Here is a 26,320-nt window from a genome sequence, read left to right as displayed (position 1 = left end):
ATTGACATTGTGTATAAATGTTATCAAGGCGTCAAACCCGCAAGAAACCGCAGTGATGATAATCGATGCCACTAAAGATCCACCAGCATGGCAAACAGCACTTGGGTGACAGCGTAAACCGTGCCTGACCACTGGGAGCACTTGTTTAGCAGTGGGATGCAAATTTCGGAAACAACTTATTTCCAAACACGATAATCAATGGTGTCTTTTGGCATGTCTGCGAACCGGATCGATCCGGCTACGTTGCCGGTTAAAGCTGCTTTACATTAAGCCATCGGTGCGACAACAGCAAGAAGTTGACAGTTCTTGGACGATTACACCGGAATAGACGGCGATGTGATACTTTCTTAACCGCTGGCGCAAAGAACGCCACTCCTAAAGCGAGAGTGGCCATTTCTTAAAACCTCCTCTTCGCCTTACGCTCGCATTGATAGATGGTATTTTTAGTTTATTCATTCTTTCAGTGGTTGTAAGAATACATTGCATTTTACAGGTTCTTTACCGGTGCATAAACTTTACCACCTCTTTACACGCTAGTTGTTGTTACTGGTTTTTATGTGGGTTTTTTTGTGTGTTGTTCACAAGTTTCTCGCATTGAGTTGTTTCTTTGTTTCGCCGATTTTGATTTGGGTCGTGTGCTCCGGTATCCTTTCGTCGCACTGTAGAAAAAAGCATTCCATTCGCCTCTGGCTGGTTTGCCGTTAAATTAATATCTTAGCAGAAACATCGAACAAACGTGAGGCATTAATTAGTTAATATTATTACATTTAATGCATGTCGGCTTGTCACCGTGGTCTACAACGGGGAAACAGGGTTGAGGGGCACTGGGTGCTGCTGCTGGGTGGCCACAAGGGCTGACAACAGAATGATGCGTTAACAAGCTTCTCAATACGCACGTGTGACGTTTCGTTCTCCCTTCAATCGCTCACCGACGGTCCTCTACGCATTTTTTCTCTCTCGTTTGCACCCCTTTTACAATAATGATTAGTACAAGATTCTCACGTTCCTTAGCGTAAGGTCGCTAATTCGATTGGTTCGTTCCTTCTTGGGTGGTCAAGCATGGACGCGTGGAGCTCATGGTTGGATTGAGTCTCTGTTGTTTCATTCGATTATCGCCCAATATGTGTTTAGGGTGTAGCTTACGATGCCCTTCTCCCGTTCAAACCGCCGCAACATATGGTTCGGGTCAAGAGCATTTGTGGTTATAGCGAGCGCGCTCGCTACGGTAATATCTTAAAATGGAATATCATTCGATCAGACTTTAGGTGCGCGCCCGTTGTTCGTTAGCGATATTTATATCCATTTGCTCGAGTCTTTGCTTGTGGCGAAAGAACGAAGTGGAAGTGTGTATCAAATGATAGGGAACGCGTATGAATGAAACAGTTCATTTCCTGTTTGGGAATAAATAAAATGGATCTCTAATGGTCTATTATTCTGCAAGTGGTCCAATGATAATACTTTCCAAAAATGATCGCCTAAATCGTAAAGAGAGCTCCGTTCAATCACTAGTCCCCGGAAGGCGTTACCGATTAAGATAATCGTTTTATATTAATCACATTGAGAACAGAGGTGGATAGATAATTTAGAGAATACCTTTTGAGGGAGCCATTCTTTCGCGCAGTTTGCACTGCTGCTAGGAATGGCTTCATAAATAATGATCTGCGGCACGTTTTAAGTAATAGTGATTCGATTTAACAACGGCAGGATATAGAATCCAACTAAAGCACGGTGTGACATGGGATGCTGTATAGGACGAACGATCGGTTTTGTATGGTACGCATTTCGTATGCTTCGCCGCGTTGCATCTAATTGTAGGTTATTACAATGACTTTCTTATACACAAATACAGTAGCTATCGTGATTTCCTTTTTGCCTTCGCGAAACAGCGATTTGTTGACCCTCGTTTTCGCACTGGTAGCGCTGTGAAAGGACGGGGATAATGCAGGAAATGGGATTAGGATTGCGGGGTGGCTACACTAGGGGGAGGGACAGCTTGATTGCAAGGTTGTCTTATGTACCTTGCTTTGCTGCAGTAAAGAAACCATGGACCCTTCACCAGACCGGTCGGGGAGCCCTCGTTTAGACACTATATAATACAGAAGAAACAAACGTACGATACACTGGCTTACATGACTTTTCGGGATGCACCTATCGCAAGGTGCAGGATTCCCTTCGTACGCTTCAAGAACAACATGGAAATGGAACGGGGAGGGGCCCTTTTCTATCGTACACTGGTGCGCGGACTGAAATGATGAGATTTAATCGTATGAACAAATACAAAACAAATCGTTTACAACAGAATGTAACAGGGAAGATGGGCACTATTCGAGCGATCCTCGAAACGCGGTAGTTTCTCCGCAATCTGGCTGGTGGCGTGGCGTGGCTGTGGGCTTTTAGATTGGTGGTAATGCCCACAGGGTGGCCGTCTTGTCTGCCGAGGTGGAGAGGAAAGAAAAGTCCACCGGATGCCAGCGGCCCGATATCACCTTGTCCGTGTGCTGGGCAACCACCACCGACGGTAGGGGCATCGTGAGGTCTCCCTGCAGATCGGTCAGCACAAGTTTGTTGTCGTAGCCGGCGGTCAACAGATAGTACGCGGAGGGTGAGAAACGGATCGATCTAAAATGAATCCAAAATACAGTCATCATCCGAACAAACCAAAACTACTGCAGCAGAAGGGTACTGCCACCGAACCTACCGAACGTCGGCGGAATGTGGTTTGAAGCACTGGATCGGCCGATTGCCACGAATGTCGTACAGCACACACGAGCTATCCTCGTGCCCGGACACCAGCAACCGTCCCGACGGGTCCACACAAACCGCTGCCACCGGTGACCCTTGCCGCGATCCGGGTGACGTCGCTGGGGTCACCATATTGACGCATCCTCGCGTACGCAAATCCCAGAAACGGACCGTTTTATCCTGCGAGGAAAGAAAACGGAATGTTAAAATCTTCGCTTTCTTCTGAAGCGGGACCAACCCGCCGGCTCCTTACCTGTGATCCGGAGACGAACATAACGCCACCCCAGTTGTAGAGGGACAGGACGTGACCGCCGTGGCCGCTGAGCGCCTGGAACGGGGTGGAGGTTTCGCAGTCCGTGACGTAGATCTTGCAGTCCCCGGCACCGCCACTGATCAGCAGGCTGGACTTGTTCGAGCTGTCCTCGAGGAAGCACAGGTCGCGCACGGTGCCGTCGTGCATGGTCAGTTCCATCTCTTGGCCCTCGAGCTGCTTCTGGGACTCGTTGAAGCGCATCAGCTTCACGGTTTTGTCGTTCGACCCGGTCGCTATCAGATCACCGGCCGGCGACCACGCCATACAGTAGATCGAGCCCTTGTGGTGCTTCGTCCGCTTGAACAGTACCGTCGGCTGGTACGTGCTGTGGTCTTCCCTGTGGAACGAAATGCCATATATCGAGAGGTTAGAGGACACAAACGGAAGGAATGGATGCTCATTTTAAATTCATCTTAAACATAACGCTTAGAGTTTGGACGTCCCATTAGTTTTTTAACAACATCTTTGGTGTTACGTTGATATTTCAGTTTAAGTTTGTAGACAGATAAGTTAATAACGACGGCCATCGACAACATTCATTTTGCAAGAGTCTTCAAACGGAAATCCACGCCTATAACACAATCTTTTGCCGTTCCAAATCCAGATAACACAAAAAACTGATATCAATGTTAGCCATCTCGCTCACCAGCTTGTTTCACATCGTTTGCTGCGTGCGTGAAAAAAAAATGGATAAACAGACACACAAGGCGAAAAACATTGATTATTATACGGTGGCTCACAATGAACCCCTTGCCCGCCTACAGGACGCCACTGGCGGTGCGCATTGATGCATTAATGCTTCCCTGTGTTCCGGTGGAGCATGTCCACCGTTAAGGGAGGGCTCATGATTATGGTCATGCGGCGGTGTGGCATGCAATAGGCAACCATCTAAAGCAGGTGCGAATGCATTCACAAATAAAGATCGATTGGCCTTCGAGAACGAGTTGATGAACGAGGTGCACAAGAGCGTCTTGAGGACATTTAGAGCGGGTCAACTAAAAAACAAATTAACAATGCCACTACAATGTTGCGCGCGGTGGTGTGTGAAAGCCCGGGATGAGTAATCGATGTGTGTGCTTCTCGGAATGTTTGTGTATCTCGACCGTTAGTTCCTCGGGCTGGGCTTTCACCCCCCTTACCTGATCTCCGACAGCGACGGGTACTCGCAGATCCGGAACGTCTTCGAGTTGGAACCGACCGCGTAGATGCGCCCGTTCGGGTGGAACTCCGCGCACCGTACCGCCTGCACATCCTCGAGCGTCGTCACCGCGACGAACCGTGGTCGATTTTGGTCCGATTGCTGTGGAATGTTGTCCGCAGAGAGAGAGAGAGAGACATAGAAAGAGAGAGAAGGAAAAACCCATCAAATCAATTACAAAGCTCACAGAAGGAAATCACATATTAATCACGGCAAAACATGACATCGGCAGCGTTGGTGAAGCTCCCGGGTCCGGGCCGGACCCCGGGATGAAGATCGTGTTTTCTAAGTCGTTTGGCTCCGGTTCCCGGTGGCAAGTCTGCGGCGGCGACCGTTGCTCAAACTCGAGTTTCTTTGATCGAGATAAACGTTCCAGTATGACGACCGCCTGAAGGTCCCCGGGAACCGGGCGTTGCAGCCACGGAAAGGTCAACGGATTGGCGGAGAAAAGCTATAAACCCGATAACCGGCCAGGCCGTTTCCGGCCAGCGTTTGGCCCCTGCGGTGGCGGGTGGTCAGCAAGCTAGCGAAACATCGCTTTACGCAATCATCACGTTTCAGAAGACTTTCTTTCTGCGCGGCGCGGCCGTTGTGTTTTGCAACAACGACGACGACGACGACGACGGTGCGGTACGTAAACAATAATTACACACATGGGGCAGCAGGTGGCGCAGGGGTACCTCCTTCTAGTTTTGCATCCGTGAGAAGAAAATTATTTCTGCAACTAGAGTGTGTTGCAACATAATTTTTCAACTTCTTTCTTTTCTCGCGCGGTCAGTAAGTGCCCAACCACCTGGGGTTTATTACTTCTCGGTACGTTGTGTATATTCGAAAGTGGACATCCCTCTCTCGGTGTACGTCGAGAGAGAGTGTTTCACTCTCGTTCGGGATCGTTAAAAAATGCAGAGGCCCACAAGGACCCGTAGTGCGTGTTATGACGGCCGGTGGACATTTAAGACCGAACCTTGGTCACCATTTCACCGAAAAGTTTACGATTATTTAACACAATCTCGTCGCCCGTCGTAGGGGACATTTACTTTTCACTGGGCACTTAAATTTAATCACCCGGGCCGGCCGATCGGTAGTGCAAGATCGTTGTTGCAACAATCGCCGTCGGCATGGACGGGGCGCATCCACGACACTTTTGTCCCGTTCCGTTCGGAGTGAGCCTTCGGAGTGCATGTTGCGAACCGGACCCACAAAGACCTGTCCCCGAGAGCTCGGTGTCAACCTTCGGCCGTGGCGGTGTGACCGTGGAAGGAAAATCCACTTTCCCAATCGGTTTCGGATCGCTACCCGGCGACGACGACGACGCATGATGACGGTCCGTCCATAAAAACTGATGTTCCGTGCCCCTGCTTTTTTACGAGCCAACCAGCGGACCAACAAACCCCGGGTCGGCCCGGGGGCGCGCAGCCTCATTAAGCTGCTCGGTTGTAATTGGCGCGCTGCTGGTAGGATATGGCGCGCTTGCTCGCTCTCGGTGGTGCGTAATTTCATCCGGATCTGATCCGGGCGCCCCGTTCACAGGAACTGTTGGCTGGTCCGAACCGGACAGTCAGGGACCACTAAAGTGCATTAAAAATTTTGATTCACCCCAAAAGAGGTAGCGATAGACCGAGAGTCAAGAGAGATTGTTGCACTTCAAATCCCAGCGCAACATTATTTTCCCGAACGAGAGACGGTCGTCCCGGTTTACGGGTTACTTTCTTTCCCGAGGCTTTAGACCGATTTGCGACCGACCGATGATGATGGTGATCATGGCTCAGACCATCGTCAAGCGGAAAGGATTTTAATCACGCAGCGCATTTAATCACCGCATCAGACCGCCACGTAGCCCGTTGGAAAGCTCGACGTTTAACCCGCCATTTAACACGCGTCCGCGGGGATCATACGCGATCGCCTGGGTACCACATACCATTAGCACAACATTGGCCTTCACACCGTCATCGTAAACGCACGAACCGAGAGCCGACCGACGACCAGTTTCCACGGGCGACAGGAAAATGGCCGTATAAATCGTTGTCGGCAACGTCTCACGATCACATGATGAGATCGCGGACTGTCAGGCAGCTGTCAAACACACTCACGTCGATCGTCGCCATCGTCGACCGAGATGCACTTTTGCTGCTGCTGCTGCGTAATTAATTGCCCGCCCGCGATGGGGGCTCTCGCGCTCGCAATTGCGCATCGAAAGTGAAATGAAGTGCAACGGAGAAAATTTCAAACTCCCCTTTGGCGGTTTCATAATAAAGTAGTGCACCGGCCGCCAGTGATGAACCGTCAGGCGCATCTCGAACGCCCTTTCTCCACAAACCAGTGCGACTTTCGAACGGAGGATCGATTGCTGCTCCGACAGTTAACTATCACCGAGTCGGGTGCTGATCATTTGATCCGTTCAATTAACGTGCGCGGGAGCACGAAGAGCAGGCGCAACTCGGGCGCAAATGGGCATGCAAAATGAGGAACCATTTTACTTTCGAACCACGGTTCGGGTGGCTTCCACGTGTTTTGAACAAGGAGTTGGCTTTGGCTTCAGTTTTTCTTGCTTTTGTTATGGAAATGGCAGATCCGTGAGCCTTAATCCCGATTAAGTCATTTGGTGAAAAAAGAATTGTAGCGTACATAATTTACGAGCCAGATTGGGTGAGGTTTTGGACGATAGTGACACAGTTGTGTAAGCCACCGTTTCGTAACCGTGAATGTCGAGAGGCTGAGTTAATAAATATTCGATTTTATTGTAATAATAACGGTGATACCTGTTCCATTTCGGACGGAGAAAGGCCTTCAGCACCATCTCTTTCTCCATTATGCATCATTGTGAATGCATCCATGAATCCATGTATCTTCGGTGTATTATGAAATTTGAACTAACAAATAATTAGGAATAGCTAATTTGTGGTCAGTAGGTTTCTTGTGTCCAGCTTTTTATAGCATTCCTGTTGTTTCCGGTTCCCAATGGGCCACTGAAAAAGTTTCCTGGTATTTTGTTACTAGATCGCCGTTGATCTCCTTATTTCTTTTCCCTAACACGTGTTCCATTTTTTCGAAAAAAAGTTATACAAATTTCAAAATTTCAAATTTCAATGCTGGTCGATCACATAATATTGGGTAGAAACAAAAGGATGAGTAGAATGGAAAATCCACGGCCGTTGATGAAAGTTCCCACAAAGCAATAGTAAAGTGAAACATAAGTGAAACAAACCGCTCAGAAGCGACTTGTGCTGGCGAAGAAAACTGAGATAAACTTAGTTATCAAAAATCATTGCCCAATACCGTAATGAATTATTCTTCAATCGACTAAACATCCTCTGCAAAGAACGCTGCAAGCAATCGATAAGAGATCCACAATCTGATCCTATTACTGTGTTGCTGTTGCTTCCCGGAGTCAGCTGGGCATCGACACAGTAGTACCGAAATTTTATTCCAATTTTTGCACCATACGCCCGCCCGGTTGGCAAGCAATTCTTTGCGGACGTGTTTCGTCGGGGCGCTGCGCGGTTAAACTCTGGGCGGGAGCAGTTATCCAAACCGTACAACACAACGCAATGAAAATACCACGAACCAGTAAGATTACAGGTTGCGGGCGCAAATTACTTTTCCTCCCAGCTGGTCGAGTACTTCCGGTTTTTGGCCGTTGGAGTCGTGTTTTGCCGAAAACTAATTTGCAATACCCGAACCGACCGATAACCGAGAGCGCATAAAACTATAACGCTACCGTTGGGGTGGTTTAGGTAAACCACTTACCAAGACGGGCGGTACTCGTCGGGAGCCGCTTTGACTTGAATAGGGACTTGTTGGGGTGCGCAAACGGCGAACCCGATGTGTGAAAAAACACGTGCTCGTAACGATTGGCTTGGTTGGCTTAATTACGTAAAATTCTGTTTTTATCCGGACACAATAACTTCACCCCGTACCCGAATATTTCATAACACTGCTCTCACTGTCGAAGTCCACTTCTACGTTCTGTTTATGTTTTTCTCATTCCGCGTGATCACCTCCCGAAAACTGGTTGGTGGCTGCCAAAAGTGCAATGGCACTCCGCGGATCGGTTACACTCCGATCGGGTGTTGTTGTTGTTGAGCCACATCACACCATAGCCCACCCAAACACACATAATGATGATAGGAAGAACCGAGGCATTGCGATCGATCCACTTCTAATCGCGATCGTGGCCGGCTCACCCGCAGACATCGAAAATCGAGATGGGTGTTGGGTATTTAAAAAAGTCCAAACAAAAATCGGCACCCGCACAAACACTCAAGCTGGGTTGCGCAATGATTTCGAGGAGCCTGTAGGGAGAAAGACCCGTCCCGGCGGACCGATCGGTCCACAAAAGCGATTCAGCAGCGCATTTTCATCCATTGCGTGTGATGATTCGCGCCTCATCTCGGCCTGGCGGAATCGGGTGGAAAAAAGAGGTGTGAAAATGGACACGTTACGCTCGCCGGCCACCCCCTGCCGAAAGGCCGAAAAAAGGGGGCCGCGATCATGCACCTACTCTCCCCCCTTTGTTCCACCCGGGGGGATGCTGCATAACCCAAGCGCCCAAAACCCAAGCGCACACCAGCGTGGCCGGCCGGAAATTCGGATCGAATCGTGAATTGCGCGAATTGAATGCCATTAAGTAGAACCTAAATGGCGGGAAGTAGGCCACCGGCCTATAACCGGTGCAACCCCACACCGACCGACCGACGGACCTAAATATCCGCCCGGGTGGGTCGGCGGCCCATCCACTCAAACCAGGTTTCTCCCCAATGGGGGAGCTCGGAACAATAACGATCCCGAACCGGGTTGAAGGGTTTCGAGTTTATCAAACGATAAGCATCACATGGAAGTGTTGGTGATCGGCAAAGTTTCCCTTTAAAAAGTAAACTTAAGGCTAGTCCCCAGAAAACAGGGATTCGGCTCGCCCAAGTCCAAAAGAGCCGAGTTGGTGGATTGAGAAAATGGAATTATAATGAAGATTAACTTCTTATTTACCGCGATCTCGCATCTCGACGATTACGCAGCCGCGATTACCCAGCCCTCGGGATGGTAAATATGCAAATGAAACACACACGCGTACACATACACCAGTGGTTATAGGGGCTAATTATGCGTCCTATTCAAATCACCCGTTATGCCAACGGCGGCCAACTGTGTAACCGGAAATTGGCTGTAGGAAAACAACCAACTGGCGGGAAGTTCCTGGAGCGCGTCACATCTCGTCACATTTCTGTCACCGATCCGGTGGTCACTCCGGTTCTGTCCACGGCGCACGAAAGTCCAACGAGGGGTGGCAAACGATTTAATATAATTAAACGCATTAAGCCGAAGTAAGAAAAAAAACTAAAACTACTTTCCCGAAAAAAGCGCACCGTCATAGTGTCGGTTTGGTTGGCCGCGAAGGCCGCGATTGAAGAAAAACTCCCGGCCAAAGATAAACGATCGAAACGGTGAAGCGAGCGCCTGATGTTACCCAGGGTCTGCCCCGCGAGCCCAGGGCTAACCCTTTCCCGCCTAGGCCCGGCTGGCATCATCTGGTGGTCGGTGTGCGTTTTGATGGGGTGTCTTCGTTCCGTCACTCCGCGGAGCTAACAGTACCGTCGCGCCGGGCAAGCAGCGTACCGACCGAAACCAGGTCACACATTCACAGGGCCCGATAGCCAACCGGGGGCCAGGTGTGAGTCTCCTTTGGAGAGCGGAGAAGACAAATCTGAGCCATCCGAAGTTGAACGGAGGCACAAACATAAATATTTGCGCGCACGGTTGACGAAATGAAAATGATGTAAGACGCACGCGGGTGATAAATATTGGAGCAGGTGGAACCATTAACATCGTCAGCAGAGTGTAGAATAGGATGAATAAATTTTATGCGTCGCGAGTCTTACACAACCATTACAAATTGTGTGACTCTGAAAGGCTTTCATCCGTTAGCCACCTAATGTTGCTTGAATAACACACAGCTAAATGACGAACTGGGCCTCTGATTCAATTACTACAAGGTTGTTCAATAAGTTTTGCGCTTCAACCGCAGATGACGCTGCTACTATTTGCTAAGTTTTTTATGTTGGTGCACTCTTCATATGAACATTTGTGAAGTTTCATTTCAATCGAACACTTAATTTTTTTTACAAGCCATTTAGAATCGACGAGTCACAGTATTTTTTACAATGGACAAAAATCAAGTATCGTGCAGTGATTGGATTTTTATTTTTGGAAGGTTTAAAAGCAAATGAAATTTATGAACGAATGTATTTCATATTTTGCATTATTTGGACTGAAGTATTGGGCTCAGAAAGCTTTATTGGGCTCAGAAAGCTCAGAAAGCTCAGAAAGACTTATCCCTATGGATGAGCCTTGGATGTATCACAATGATCCTGAATCAAGACATGAAGCTGAAGAGTGGTGTGAACCAGGTTCTCCGGCTCCGAAACGTGTTTGTATCCAGAAAGCAGCTAAGAAGATGTTGGCATCGGTTTTTTGGAATTCGAAAGGAATTTTATTTGTGGATTACTTCAAAACTAGTAAAACAAACACTTTTGAAAAGTGTTGTATAAAAGCTTACCAGCTGAAGAAAAAAAGACCTGGTTTGCAGCCAATGTAGCCATTCAGGGCATTTTGACCATGACTAAAAGTTCGAATTGCTCTTCGTATTCACCAGGTTTTGGGCCCTAGCGACATCTATCTGTTTTCAGACTCAAAAAAATCATGCGTGAAACGCGTTTTTCATCAAATGATGACATCAAAACAGCGGTGAAAGCATATTTTGCAGCCCTTCCAGGTTCTCGCTTCAAGCACGGAATTCATAAATTGGAATCTCCTTTGAAAAAGTGTATTTATGTTTAGGGGGACCATACTGAATAGTAAAGTGTCTTTTAAACCATAAAAATATGTTTTTCTTATCGAACTGCCAAACTTATTGAACAGCCTGGTAAGGTCACAACAAAATGACGAACTGTGCCCAAATTCAATTGCTTAAAAATGGAAAAGTTTGAGCTGCTCCTCACGTGAACCAATCCACATCACAAGCGCAGCTCATTAATATTGCGAAACTCATTACTGGTCCTACAGCTGCGGCCTGGCATAACTTGATTACATCCGATCCGATCGCGGTGGTTCCGATCGGCCTACACAAGGGTTGAAGGGCGCACCCCACCCCCGTGTGGAGCGTGTTCTGTTTTGCGGCCTGAAAAGTGAAACTTCAAGTAACCAGGCCCGGACCAGGGCGGTTACTCCACTTTCAGCACACCGGTGCCCGGCACGCACCAATTCCTTCGCCACTGACCAAGGCAGGCAAACTCCCAGCTCCCAACGCCACTCGGTCTAATTGCTGATTAGCATAAACCCGCCCACGATGACAATGCTCCCGGTCCGCAGAGAAACCACACAAAATCGTCATAAAGAAATCTCCATCGTTCTAAATGCGCTCGCCCGGACAGGGGGCCACATCCGTTGTCTCCTCCCGTTATGTGCGCCGCCGTTGGTTTTGATTTAAATTGAATTTTTTTAAGTCAGCCTCATTGCGGCGGTCGCATGCAGATTTCACTTTTTACTTTCGAGCGAGGCCAATAATGAGGGCTGCCGTCAGTAACCGTAGCAGTGTTGTGCTTCGTGATCATTAGTGGCCACTGTGAGGCTAATTTTGATCCGACTGCAAGAGAAGTTACTCACCGATGAAGCCGTAACCTTCGAAGGCGCTAAGCTGGCTAAGAAACTCGACCTGAACCCTTTAACCGGAGGCCCACTACCACGTCTGGATTAAGGCTCACCGGTTGCTCCCATTTGGGGATCTTTAATTCCGGGTGTCTAATTCCGGGCATGTATGTTTCCGTGGGACCGACCACAACTAAGCTCCAGCCAGCTACTCCGAAACAGTAAATTTGAGACTAATTCCCGTTTCGAAAAAAGTTTGCAGCCAAAGCACAGTAGTACCACTGTTGATGCTGTACAGGTGCTGACCACCCTGTGCTGGGGAGCGATTTGGATCAAATAGGTAGCCGCGTTTTGACCGCGGCACAAATTCGCAACACACGTTTCGATAGCCTGTTACCGGTGGCTCCGTTTCCTAATCGTTTCACCTTTCACACCGATTGCCTTCCGTGGGCTGAAATGCGTGCAATTTTGGAGATCCGATCGTCATCCGGATTTCCACCTCCATACTTTATCCATTGCGCCGTTTCCGGGTGAACGAAGATGATGGGCGTAGCGAATGGGCAAAGCGTTCCTCGTGACGTGATAAAACCCGCGGCAGGATTAGTTTGGTTTTCAGGCATTTCGTTCGCCCAAGCTGATCATCGGCACCAGCTGATCGCTGCGTTCGATTACCAATGTGGAGCAGCGGGCAGATGCAGGAAATCTTTTCCACCCATAAAAATAGCGAAAACCTGTTTAGCATAACTGTGACCGTCCATTTCCAGCAAGGGTAGCTGAGTAGGAACCGGCCGAGAAGATTGTTCCCATGGTCAGCTACCAATTGCAGTTGGGTTCGTTTCAACGTCAAGGGTTCGCTTCACCGTTATGTGGCGCTCAATTATAGAATCAGATGATTAACATTACCATTTATCATACACTAACCAAGAAGAGGTAATGATAGTTTTAAATGAGATGTTAAGCTACTCAAGCTTCAAGCCGCATTTTGATGCAATTTTGTCCAAACTAGAGCTGCTACATCAAGTAGTATTATAAACATCATCGATCGATCGACCGTGGCCCATCCGTAGATCACCTGTCTGCGCTACCTCGATTAATCGGTTCCTATGCTAAAGATGTCACTTCGAACCCTGACAGCACATGTCGTTTTGAGTGCAAATCTTCAACTCTGTGTCGAATACGGCTATTTCCACTGTAATAAAAATACATAAATCAATCGATTTCTGGGTGATCATCATTTTACAGATCATTCATTTTTTACAGACACTTTAAAGGCTGTCAGAAAACCAAATCTACCGGCCACAGTGTGGAAAGACTTAATTTGGCCTAATCAAACCATTCGAAACCTGTTTGAATGCCGAAGATATGATGGAAAAGTTTGGGGTGTGTAAAGTGGTTAATTGGATGACCACATGATCAAAAATTGGGATAGTGATTGGGATAGGGATTGATTTCTCCGATTAGAGTTACCTTCTTCTTGAGCTAAATGATAACATTCAACAAGATCGACAAGTTATCGATCGACGCCAGCAACATTATTGAACTGACTTGACCGGAATGTTTTTTTTCTTTTAGTTTTAGTGTACAAACGAACAAAACTAAACTCGCCGGGCCTAATTTGAGTTGGAAAAATGGATTTCATTTGATCCGCTGAAGAGCTCACTCGGGTTTACCGCCAACACCACACCCGAAAGCTTGCCACAAAATTGGAACCCAAGCTTCAGCGTACTTGGACAGCGATGGGTTGTTTTAGTACTTCGACGCGTCCAAATGCGTTAGCTACAGCTGAAAGCCCCCAACCTGCGGGATGCGTGAGAAACGGATGCTGCAGATTGGAGGGAACCACCGGCCGACCTCCGGTTTGCGGTTCCCAATCTTACCGGAGTGAATCTGCAACACCCGGCAAAAAGGGGCGAACAAAAAAGAAATCTACTCCACGAGGCGACCCGAGAAATAAAAAGGAAATTCTCGCACAAATGTTTATAACACGCTGGAGTCCGTTGCCGAAATTAACTGGATTGCCTTACTTTTATTGTAGGTTTATACAGTTTTCTAGTTTGGAGCAATATAACGAACTGAGACAGACAGAAAGAAAGAAGACCCCTTTTCAGGAATGCGTTTGCCGTTGTCTGACACGCAGCCGGCTTCTGCCCGGAACTGGCAGCCCGCAGAAAATTTAATTAAGAAAGAATTTTCACGCCTCCCTACACCCTGTTCCGCCCGGCGTCGTTTCGTAACATTTTCCTACGCGTCATCGCCGGCCACGCGAAGGCAGGAAAACGCACGCCAAAAGCACCCGATTCTCGATAAATTCGGTATCCGGCAAGTGGAGGGGATGGTCCTGGGGGGGCCGGTGGTAGAATTTTCTTTCGATCACCTTCCGGTACGAGCCACTAATCGAATTTTCTTCGGCCCCACTCTCAAACGGTCCCGATGATTGTGGTTCGCTTGGTCCAAACCCCAAGTCCAAAAATTGGAGTTTGAGAAGCCGAAGGATGGAAAGTAACAAAAACAACCTGGCAGAGAAAGAGAGAGAGACAGAGGCGGAACAGAGAAATAATAGAGATCACCACCCAGTGTAGTGCACAAACACCGCAGAAAAGCCACACGACATACCGCCGCGCACGGTTCCGGTGGTCGGTGTCGATGTGTTGGAAAGAAAGTTTCCCTCCAACCGGACCGAAATCAATCAGCAAATCACCCGGGCCCCGCGATCCACCACACCCCTTGTGGTCTCTGGCGCCCCCGCCCTCCCCTGCCTCGCAGGAACCGTCCACCGCCAAGAAAGCGCCATCTCGGCCGTGGCGGTGATGCTGGCGCGGTGTGTGGTGTTTTTAATTGTAATTAAGTTAACGGATTGTTTCGTGGTTCGAATTTTCTCCCCACATACACACGGACACACAACCGACCACAAAACCAGCGCGACACCGCGGCCTATCCGGCAGCTCGGGAGGATCGGTGGTTGCGAATTGTGGGCTGGCTGATGGAATCCAATAAATCACCCAAATGGTACGGGGGCCGTTGCGTGATCTTCGCCACCATCACAGCTGAGGTTGGGCTGAGAAAATTCGAGAAGCAGCGCAGAAGAAGCAGCTCACGCAATACGGTTGACAGTGAGGCCATTCTCACAGAGGTTTCCCAAACCCGCAACGCTTTGGAAAGTGCGGTGCGAAGAAAATTCGTGCAACGTCGATGGCTTTGGCGTGTGGCATTGACTTTGGCAGCTCTTGTTTGTCAGTTTGCCGAGGGCTACGAAACTAATGAATTTCACTTACGAGCGTTTGGCTGGAGACTTGGGACCTTGGTCTTTTGATTGCGAACACACAGTTTCACTAGAAGCCCTAAAATTTTCAAGTGGAGGTTGATCAGATCGGTTTTGAAAGGCACCAATGTTGTTCAATTCTGAGACCTCATTCGAAGGTTTATAGTTATTACGTAAAAGGGACATAGTTCCATCCCAAACGTATTGAACAGCTCCAAGCTGAATAATCATCCTACCAATGAGTAAATAAATCGTCTTACATTTGTGTAAGGAATTACGTATCCAAAGTATTTTTATACAATAACGTACTTGATAATAAAATAATTTAAAGAACACTAAAAAAGTAGTGAATACTAGCAGATTAGGAAAAAATGTAGGTCCACATGAAGGGCCTACACAGTTTTCTGAGGTATTCGGAATAAGGAAAAGGAAGAAACAGAGGAAGAAAAATTGAGATGATTAAAGAGCCCTCTGGCGAGGAACAATAATTTCACACATAAATAGTGAGTTGGGCGAAAATGATATTGTCAAATTTTAATGTTCGACGTTAAACGTTACATTCTCATTTCTCCTAAAAAGAGCTATACTAGCCGCCATCAAATGGCTCGTGAAATGGCAAGTTTAACATCACAGATGCTAAGTTTCCCTTACAAAATATTGCTCCCACCGAAAGATCTTCATTCCAAAATTTCCAGTTGAGGAGAATGAAGAGAGCGATCCGATTTGGAAATAGAATTGATAAACACGGCCCATTCCGATCATTGAAAAGAAAACAGTGCGATTTGAGCTATGCATTTGTTACCATCTGTTGTCAACAATTAGGATCAAGTTGTAGTTCATCCGTAGACCATCCGTGGATGCGCGGTACCGAGACTTATCGTTTCCTGTACGAAAGATGTCACTTCGAACGACAGTGTGTCAACGTTGAAGTTGGTGATAGTATGGCTATGTCCATTTTGATAAATTCCAGAAATAGGACCCAGAATTCACAGAAGTTGGGAATAAGCGTCTATCTTCCTCTTTTATCTGAAGTGCTACACGATCCGCCATAGATTCAAGTTGGTAAAGAGATGTCGTCCAAGGGTGTGATAGGACCTTTCAAAAAACCCAAGAAAGGCCCATTGAAAGCTGCGTCCAGCAGTTCCAGGAATTAAAATCGGGAAGAATTAGGAAAAGTCGAACAGTTTGTACAACTAAGTGGACCTTGCGGCATAATGTGAAACATCGGTTATTAACCTGGTAGTACTGGCTGTAGTTGATGTCGACGTTGTCGAGCAGATTGTCCACCGAGCGGTGGTTCTTCAGCGACAGCAGCCGCTTCCCGTGGCCGGCCGCCCCCGCCGCCACCACCGTCTGCTGCTGGCTGTCGTAGGTATGGCCGCCGTTGAGATTGTTGCCGAAGTTGTTGTTGTAGTGGCGCAGGGCCCGCTTGCCGCCACCAGCACCGTACTGTGGCGCCGACGAGGTTGATTGGTTCGGGCTAACGACACGGCTATTGCTTCCGGCGCCGCCACTGCCACCGCCAGCCAGTGACAGGTTGTTGCTACCATGGACACTGCTGTTGTTCAGCAACTGCTGCTTGGCGTGGCCGTTGTGGTTCGGGGACGCCGCCGACGTGGTGGTCGCCGTCAGCACGTTCTTTGTACGGTACTTGTAGCTGTTCTCGATGATGAACCCGCTCGCGCCGAAATCTTCCATCGACTTCGAGCGCGACCGGGTCGAGGCGCTCACGTTGAAGAACTGTTGCTGCTGTTGCTGCTGCTGCTGCTGGTACTGTTGCTGCTGCTGGTGCAGCTGCAGCTGCTGCTGCTTCTGCAACCGATGGTGCAGATAGTTGTTCTGTTGCGTCGTCGAATGTCGCCTGCAGGCCCATCGAAGAAAAGAAAGAGCCCGGGGGTCGTTAGGCTTACACTGCAAGCCACTCCAAGTGGATGCTGCTGGCAGAGCACCGAAACGACGGCGTGTATGGAAGGAACCAACCTCGGTTGTCTTGCAACATCTGCCCAGGAGTGGACTATGCTTCGCAATGTTTGACCAACAAAGAGCAAGCTACAAGGTGAGAACAATTTGCGGAAGCAAATTGTATGTTTCGCGTCAACCGATTAGCTCGTTTTCAGGTACTCTACTCGGTGCTTACAAAACAGACGGACCAATCTGTCACTTAAAGTTGCCCGACGCAACGGAGGCTGCCAAATAAAATTATTCTTTTGCATCAGATCCTGCGTGGCGGCTCTCATTAGCCCATTGCAGTGGCCCAAGGAGACCTTCGCGGGCGTCTAGAAAGAAACCCGTTCCATTACGCGGGGTAACGGATCTTGAGCGGTGTACACTACTTTCCTTCCTGCCCTAGTTGCGATTGGTCATCTCGCTGTGCGCCGGGCTTTGCATAGCCACCCGACATCGTGACATTCTTTGGGGGGGAGCGCAAGAGCCAAACCAGTTTCTAATTCGTTTTCATTCGAACGAAACACCTCCCGTCGTTGGTTTCCGCCACGGGAAGGTCCCACTTACTTAAACTGGAGCAAAGTAAGATGTTGGGACGGCGGCATTTGGCGTCGGAACGTTGAAAAGAGGACAGCAGCGCCATTGCTCTGCAGGGCACTAGGCTCAGTGCTGGCCACTTCGAGGATTGGCACACTTAGGGTGCCCCCGGAACCTAAATATTCGCCCCGAGAGCGCCAACAACAGGATGGTCATAAATCAAATCAACAAACTCCACGCAAGCAGCAAGTGGCCGCACAAAACACTAGTGATTAGCGAACCGGAAACCATAAGGGGTGGCTTCTGTGGGGTCGCTCGATGGACCTCTAACGGTATCCGGGCAGAGCGCGAGAGATAGCAAGAGATATTAATGCAGCCGAGAAGCAACGAGAAGACTAAACTGTTACCGTTCGAGAAACATCTTCGCCATTGACCCTCATAGCAGCCCGGTACAACCGGGAGATCGGAATGCTTCTAATGATCACGGTGGTAATGGTCCGACTCAAGTGGTGACGCCATCGCTGCAATCTCCACTAATGTTGGCTGCATAGATTTGCATGCTGCCCCGAGCATCCGTAAGCCGGTCAACGATGATCAGCGGCCGCCACTCCGGCATTAGCAGACCCGACCCGTCGTCCCGGTTCATCGATGGCCCCTGACGGATACGTTGGCACGCGAACGTTCCATCTGATCGCGCTCCGGGGCACGTGCCATCCGCGCCTGACTTCCACATGATCGATTCGCTACACGTTTCCCTCGATCTGCGTCGATAAACTTGTCAAATCCGCAACCGAAAACCCGCCCCGCTTTTGACAGTGCGGAACCGACCGTCCGGCTGGCTGGCTGGTGAAAGCATGGCCAAAGCGCGATGGCGGCCACACCGCGGAGTGCAATCTGGCTGCTTGCGCCGGTCGAGATTTAATGCTCGAACGGCTCTAAGCCGGCACCAGCCGTACACTGTCAGACCGAACGAGCTCTGGTTGGGTTGATTAATCTCGTGCACAAACCCGGGCGGGGATTAGGCTTTGTTTCGCAGCAAAAACAGGGCTCAAAATGGAAACTACATTACTGCAACCCACCACCACGATGCCGGCGACGAGATGATCGTGAAAGTGATTTTCGAGCGGGTTTCAATGTTTGCTTCTGCGAAATCTGTTTCTCTCGGAGTCGGGATGTCGGTTGGTTGGCTGTCACGCAAAACTTTTATCCCGATTCGAAGGAATTTACATCGAAAAGGACAGCCACGGAGTGGGTATATCATGTTTCATCGACCACTACGGCTAAATGCACGAACACGCATTTAGGAGCTCGATTCAGACATAATCAGAAAATCATTTAATAATCAAGAAGGATATTGTCCTCGATTGAAAACAATATTTCCATGATCTAGACCGCACGACAATAATGTTTGAGGTCTGTATTCTTGGGGAACTCCTTGGAATGTTCCCGGGCTTCTGCGCTTAAGCAGCGGTTCGGTCTTTCAAATTGTCAACAGGATTAGAATGTCCATTACCATTTGATTGCTTCACGCAAATGTAAGCATGAATCAACATTTTGATAAAAAAAAATCACAAATACTTCTTGGCATAGTTCAAATCTTGAGAAACGTACAAACAAATCTCTGCTAAACTTCTGTGAGCTTTTCAACGAAAAAAGAGACATTTTCTGTCCACTTCTGAAGCAAAGGGATGCAGAGCAACGGCAGAGTGTTGGGTGAAATATTAATAAAAACAAATCGTCCGCCTCGGAAAGGTTATCAAACCACGGAGACCGATGGTGGTAACAGAGCAAAAGACTTAAAAACTTGAACAAACCGATCCACCGATGTTTCAGGCGAACGAACAAACCGACCGACAAATCACTGCCCGACAGGCCGAAGAATTATGGATGAACGAGTTGGCAACGTCGTAAAGCTCGGCCATTACATAATCGAATATGCTCGAAATGATCCAAAACGTGATGCATTTCGAAAACGGTGAAACACAAAAAAACAACAAATCGAGTGAATGTTGTGAAGGTTGGGCAAAAACAAAAAGGTCCACGTCCTTTGCTGGGTGCAGTTTTGCTTTCCGCTTCGCGTAACAAAATATCAACAAGAAAAGTGATCCAGTGATCGATGTTGTTGGTGTTGCCGCAGAGTGCATCATGCGCACGCATCATTTAGCGCTCGCGTTATGTTGTCTGAGTTAACGAAACGAATCGCAATCGGATACGATTAATGGCCGTTCCCGCCAGAGGGCTCCTAATGAACCCTCTTTTTTGCCACCTCTCTCGTTCGAACACCTTCCGTTAAGTGAACCACATTTCTGTTTGTTTGGCTCCCTCCTTGCTGCTTCCTTCCATACGCCGTCGTTTCGATGCCGTCCCGATGCCGGCCCCATGGCCCCATCCTATACCTCATCCGGCGGACAACCTCCATGTTGCTGTCACTGTCGACGATGGCCGTCATGCCGGCGATGTTTTTCACCTTCCGGCTGGCGATATTGTTGACCACGTAGTTGCCGCCGACCCCGGGGCTGTTGCTGTTGTTGTTGTAGTCGCTGTAGTCCCGGGCGGCGGCGAGCGACGACGACTTGACGTTGAGGAAAAAGTCACTGTTCTGGCGCTTGAGCGGCCCGGGCGGTGCATACAGGTAGCGGTGCGCCCCACCACCCACACTGCCCCCGTAGATGCTGCCGGCGGAACTGCCGGCCCCGGGTCGCACACCGGGAAAGCCACCGCCGCCCGGGGGTCCGAGTTCCGAGAGCCCGGCCGACATCCAGCGTGACTTGCCCATACCGGCCATCGGGGGACCTGCTCCGCCACCGCCACCACCCGGAATGCCATAGTTGTAGGTCGGTGGCCACGGGCGCAACCGGCGGTCCGAGTATCGCTTCTCCGTCGCGATGTTTACCGGAAGTGCCCGATCGTATCGCGTCATCGGCGGGGCCACAACCGCCGTCGTCGTCGTGGTGGCCGCCGTCAGCACCATCCTACCGCCTCGCTCTTGACTCTCTCCCTCTCACTCTCTCGTAACCGTCAGAAGCGAAAGACTTTACACTTTCGCCCGGTGAGCTGGACTTGGTACGCTTTATGTTTAGAACCTCAGGTTCCGGGTCTCCTTTTGGGATGCACTCTCATACACGCTCGACACTCTCTTAGTGGACCTGGCCACGCAAAAATACACACACAGCAGCAGCTGGCTCCATTTTGCTTCCTTTCCGTTGCTTGACACTAGAGAGTTGACACGAAAACACGGGAAGAGGCACACCGGCACAACGATCTGCAGATATTTTGAACCAATAAGTAAATAGGCACCACTTTCGCACTAAAACGCACTCTTCTCTGATGAAGCGTTTTCGAAGGAATAATTCTTGCCGTAAACACAACTGATTGACTCGCAACATAAACCAGTGACCTGTCCTGAGTGGCCACCAGCGATTTATTCTTGCACCTCTTTGGAGTGCTCTTTGCGCTTCCTTGTGGGGGATTCACTATACGAACGCCTTTATTCGTGTATTAGTGTATGCCGTAAGATAGTTTTCCCAAGCGTTTCCGCTTCACCGGGCCCACGATTCGCTTCACATTCCTTCAGGGGCCACACGCTCCCCTTGTTTTGCCGCGTTTCGAACTCCCCGGCGAAGAAGAATCCCCGGCGAGAAAATCCGGCGAGACTTTCGAGCGTGATTTACGCTGGGGCGAAGCTAACACGTGGTGGCGGATGGTGCGGTTGCGTGGTGACTCATTTCCAATTCCGACCGATACCACCCTCGGCCCTTCCCACACCACCCCCGAAACGGTCCACTGTTTGATCCCTCCACCAAAAAAGAGCTCGTCCAAAATATCATAAAAATCATAAAATAAATATGAGGCGAAAGCGCACGACCAGAGACGGCTTGTGGTCAACAGCTGCTACTGGCCCGGGGCCACCGATCGAGCACCAGCCGCGGTGTCGTCGCTCCGTTACATCGTGGCCCGCGGTGTTGGGTGAGAAAAATTAACTCGGAAGGTCCCAATCAGAACACCGTTCGCGACGTCAAGAATGTACCACAGAAGGGAACCGAGCAAAACAGCCCCCGGAAAGGAAAGGGGCGAAAAACGGAACGGAACGTTGCTGCTGCCATAACTGTATACGGTTCCCTCCCGCCGGGGGTTCCAGGAAGAAAGCCAGAAACCGCCCTCGGAGGGGGCTTCTGTGGTGTGTGCCCCACTTATGCTGGGGCCAGTGTTCTCGGTCGGATCGGTTCCGTAACCGGCGATCCGTCACACGATCGATCATCACCCAACTCCTTGCCACCGCCGGGGCCCTACCGGAGGGTTGTTTTTGGGGGGAGCCAATCCCCGAAATTTGCTCCACGAAAAATGTAGTGGGCAGTGTGGCCCTCGGCGTCCTCCCGTGGGCACTGTAAAGGCTGGACGGGAGATGATGTTTGCGGTCTGTCTCTTCGTCATCATCGACGCCGCTGGCAGCACGGCCAAGCGCACAACCTGTTCGCCGCGAACGAAAGTCGTCTTTCGAGTTGTTCCTTTTTTGTCTCCATCTCGCTGTCTCTCTCTCGGTTTCTCTCTGTCTCCCATTCTCTCTGTTTTAAACGTCTTAAAAGAATTCACACCATCGCCGGGCACTGCGCTGCCCGACCCGGCCCCACTTCCGAGGCCGAGTTCCCGTTGGAAAATTGATGATCGCGAGTCGAGGCGTGTGCGCGAGCGCCCCTCAAACGATGGCACAGTTATTGTAGGCCAACACCGGTACACACAAACGCACACACGGCAAGGCACCGTAGTCACAGTATGGTTGTGTGCTGTGGCCAGGAAGTTCTTCGTTAAGCCAGGAGCTGCCAAACACGATCGCTACCAATTCTCGCTTTCTGCTCAACCCTTCAGAATCTCCCGGGCGAGAGGCCTCACGCCACATTGTATCGCGTCGCACCCACACAAACACGACCTCCCACACACATGGTGAGGTGAAAATGAGATTGACGCGAAAAAGGAAAACACACAGCACAGCACACGGCTGAAAAGCTAGGCTGAAACGGTATCCCGGGATGAGCCGGGTACTTTCCACGCCCCACGGGCACCGAGCACGCACCGACCGAGACGGGGGAAAAACGGATTGGAAAAAGACTGGAGGAAAAGGCACACGCCACACGGTTCGCGGCCGACGGGCGTCCGGTACGTCCGACACGCGTGAGAGCTGCCTGCCAACTGAACGCGCCGACGAGCCGAAGGAGCCGACCGGAGCCAGGCGTACTATGGGATCGACACGAGCAGCGCCACCAACCAGCCATCATTGATCGCTTGGCTGCTGCTGCTGCTGCTGGAGGGGAAGAAAACGCGATTTTCGCGCTCGAGCCCGCCCGGTTTGTTGTGGAAAAATCGAGAGCAGGCAGGCAGGTGCTGCAGCACGAAAGCCGAATCGCCGAAACAAGCCGATCGTGCCGTTCTTCAGCGCGATCGTCACGTCGGTGATGATGCCGCCGCTGATGACGTATGTAGATCGATGTTGATCGCGATTACGGGGGGCAGAAAGTGAATGAGCTGCTGCCGAAGCATATTGCCCTTATGTCGTCGGGTCGATCGGGTGGGTCGTCCGGAGCAGGCGCACTTTCAGTTTTGTTCATTGAACAGCGATTAATGCATTAAATGTTTTTTTGGGACCCAATTAGGGAATGGCGGAGGCTTTACGTTTTCATTAAAGCCATTAGTGGATGCGCAAGGTTGCCGCAAAATGGAATTATTGAAGTACGATTGGGTTTAAATGTTTTCAATGACATTAAAACCTTCAAGAAGTGGGATTTTCCAGAGGACCAGCATTGTTTACGGTATTTACGTGGTGTGTCCAAAAAGTAATAACAATTTTGTAATTACGCGGCCTACGTATATTCGTTTTTCAATTTTTTTGTGCCCTTATGTTACTGTTCCTGTCACTCAATTATGGTAACAAGTTCGGGCATTTTGAGTGATCACTCAATTTTTGACAGCTTTTTTGCTTGGACGTGTTTTGGTTCATCGTCGATTTTTCTTTGTTCCTAAAAATTGATATCAAAGAATCTTTATCACATTTTGTGTGGAAAACTAAATTAAGAGCTTGGATGTAATCCGATGTTGAAGCTTGTATAACCAAAAGATCGTACAGAACCGCTAAACCATGGTTCGAATGAACGTTTGACCCAGAGAGTTTTGAGGCAGCTCGTAGCAGGTATTTTATTGAACCATTGAATTAAGTTCACTGCGTCGATACTCAGAACGCTGGATGTGTATCCAGATTTTTTTTGTGGTCTACTGTGGCCTAAAAATTACGGAAACTAATTGCTTTCGATAATCGTGTAAAACTGTCAACAAATAGAGATTATTTTAAAGGTAAAGAATGATGTAGATTTAGAAGAATAAAATTGTAGTAGCGATGAACCAACTTAGAAGTAATGCTGGCAACGAACGGATGGTGTCTCCGTTATAGAGCACTGTCTGCTTCGCATTAACGCGCACAGATGACCACAACGGTATACGTTGACTCTCATGTTTAAATATGAATTGGACAACTTGTTAGACCAAGCCCGGTCAGTCATGTTTAATTTACAAAAGCACCACACCGCGGGCGATCTGTTCTAGTCCGGTGCGTTCCGCGACTGACAATGGTTCCACTGAGTTTTTGTTTTACTTAAAAAAAGCACAGCTTACTCTGGGAACGCTCGGTGACCTTAGAGCGGGCTTATTTAACATAGATCACTGAACTGGTGATCGTATTGCCAACGTAGCGCCGCACGCAAGGAGATCGGATTTCGTAACCCACCTCGACGAGGCTAACGATGAACGGTTTCAATTATCTATTTAAAGTTTCCTTTCCAGCGACATTATTTATGTCATTTTTGGGAACTGGCGAAAGTCACCATTTCCCCAAACGATTACGCCCGTTCGCTCCGAGGGAGTTTTTGTTACTTTCTACCGGAAAATTAGGATGATAGAAAGTGTTTATTCGACAAAACTGCGGGCTGCAGCGTTTTTCGACCGGGCGCTGGAGTTCTCTGACAGAGATCGATTCTTTTTCATATCGTACTCAATTCGATGAACCACAACATTGTAACCGAATGGAGGATCGACTGCAGTGCGTGAGTGGCGCCCAAAAACACGGACGCACAGCAACACAAAAAGATTAGCTACAGTTTCGAAATTAATTATGTCGAAAAAGTCGAGCACCACTCTAGCCGCCGACTGCTGCTTGTGCCGAGGCACACCGTGGGGCTTCGTTTAAACCCCGACCCCGACCGAGGCATTAACATTTCCACAAAATGCGAAACAAAAATTGGAGTTCACTCACTGGGCGGGCACCGCCGCAGCCGCTCTGCGCACGCACAGCACTCAGCAAATTGGCCCACCTCGAAACTCGCTAAAAATATGCAAATGATGCTGCGCGTCGGTACGCCGGTTAATCATCTCCGACACCGGATTTCCACAGAGTCGCGCCACGCGGGAAGTAACGATCAGCAGGTTCCGGAAGCAATGCGTTGAATCATAACTTTATTTTCGCCGGGTTCGGGGCCGATGTAACATAGCGGAGCAGAGTTTCGGTTTCATTGGACACGGAGAGAAATGCAATTGGAAGCGGCCACCCTTCGCCTGCGTTCATTGTAGCGCCCGCCAGAAGTCACTCTGGGGGGATGCTGTGCCACCGAAAGGTATCGAAAGTGCGCTGCTCCGAACGCTACTTGGGCGCTGCAATTGTTGTGATTGGGAGAAGCAAACAAAAAAAAACTAATTGAACGATTGTGCAGCTGAAGCCGCCTTGCATTGGAGAAATTGGAAAAAGAAAAGAAAATAACAACAGTGAAGCTAAACAGTACCGATCGTAATGCCCTCCGCAGGCGATCGATGGTGGTTGCGTAACTGTTGGCCCACGCCACATCACTCGAAATCAACAGTTATCACCGGGTAACGGCAATCAGACAGGCTTTAATAGCATAAATGGTTGGTCACAAAATGGAAAGCCCATTGAAACCGAGGAACTCAGGAAGCTGTCAGGGGGCCACATCTTGAAGCTCACCAAAAATTTAATTCCACCATCAAGAGATCGTTCTGCGCGGGAAGAATGTGTTGCCTCTACACTGCACGCCCCGAACACTTGAAGAACCCAAACCAAACACTCTCTCCGTCGGGGAGCTAACGGGAGAGGGTGGCGAACCATTGGCATCGGATCGAAGGAAAGTTAAGCATGAGAAAGGAATCTGTTTCCACCGGCACAAAGGGGAATTTACTCGGTACTTTACAAAATTATACCGTTTGTTGGGGCCCCTTTGGTGTATGATTTCGTTCGTTCGCCAATTTTCCAACGACCTACCGACAGCGAGACAGAGAGAGAGAAAGAAAAGCGTCAAACCTAAATACCGTTCGCGTGAAGGTGACTATGGCGACCCCGTCACCATTCAAGCAAATAGTTGTGTATAGAAAAACGGCATAACATCACCCCAAACCGGCCCTACAGCGAAGGGCCACTGGCCGAATTCCGGAGAAAACACCCCGAAAACACTCCCAAACTCCCTTTCTGTTGTTGGGCTCTTCGAGAAAAATAGAAGAATTAGATTGTAATTGACTCGAAGTTCAATTATAACTCGCGCCCGCGCGAAAGAGACAATGCGCGCCAGCGTCATTCCATTCGTTTTTCGCTTTTTTATGCTCCCCTTTTTTCCGGTTGCCCGTTGGAGGAGGTTAAACCGAC

The 26,320-nt window shown here is 49.2% G+C and overlaps 1 protein-coding gene across 1 annotated transcript in view; it reads right to left on the bottom strand.

Moving 5' to 3' along the window:
• Positions 1–440: 440 nt before the first annotated feature.
• LOC131206147 (WD repeat-containing protein 47) overlaps positions 441–26,320 on the bottom strand; it is a 45,890-nt gene continuing 20,010 nt past the window's right edge. Inside the window, exons 6-11 of the mRNA XM_058198575.1 lie at positions 16,387–16,395; positions 4,195–4,355; positions 3,702–3,722; positions 2,996–3,392; positions 2,699–2,922; positions 441–2,619 (exon numbers count right to left, since the gene is read on the bottom strand). Of these exons, the coding sequence (XP_058054558.1) occupies positions 2,394–2,619; positions 2,699–2,922; positions 2,996–3,392; positions 3,702–3,722; positions 4,195–4,355; positions 16,387–16,395 (1,038 nt within the window). The 3' untranslated portion in view covers positions 441–2,393. The remainder of the gene's footprint in view (positions 2,620–2,698; positions 2,923–2,995; positions 3,393–3,701; positions 3,723–4,194; positions 4,356–16,386; positions 16,396–26,320) is intronic.

The sequence above is a fragment of the Anopheles bellator genome, chromosome 1 (assembly GCF_943735745.2).
Source record: "Anopheles bellator chromosome 1, idAnoBellAS_SP24_06.2, whole genome shotgun sequence".
Classification (NCBI taxonomy): domain Eukaryota; kingdom Metazoa; phylum Arthropoda; class Insecta; order Diptera; family Culicidae; genus Anopheles; species Anopheles bellator.
This window is presented reverse-complemented; position numbering and strand designations above follow the sequence as displayed.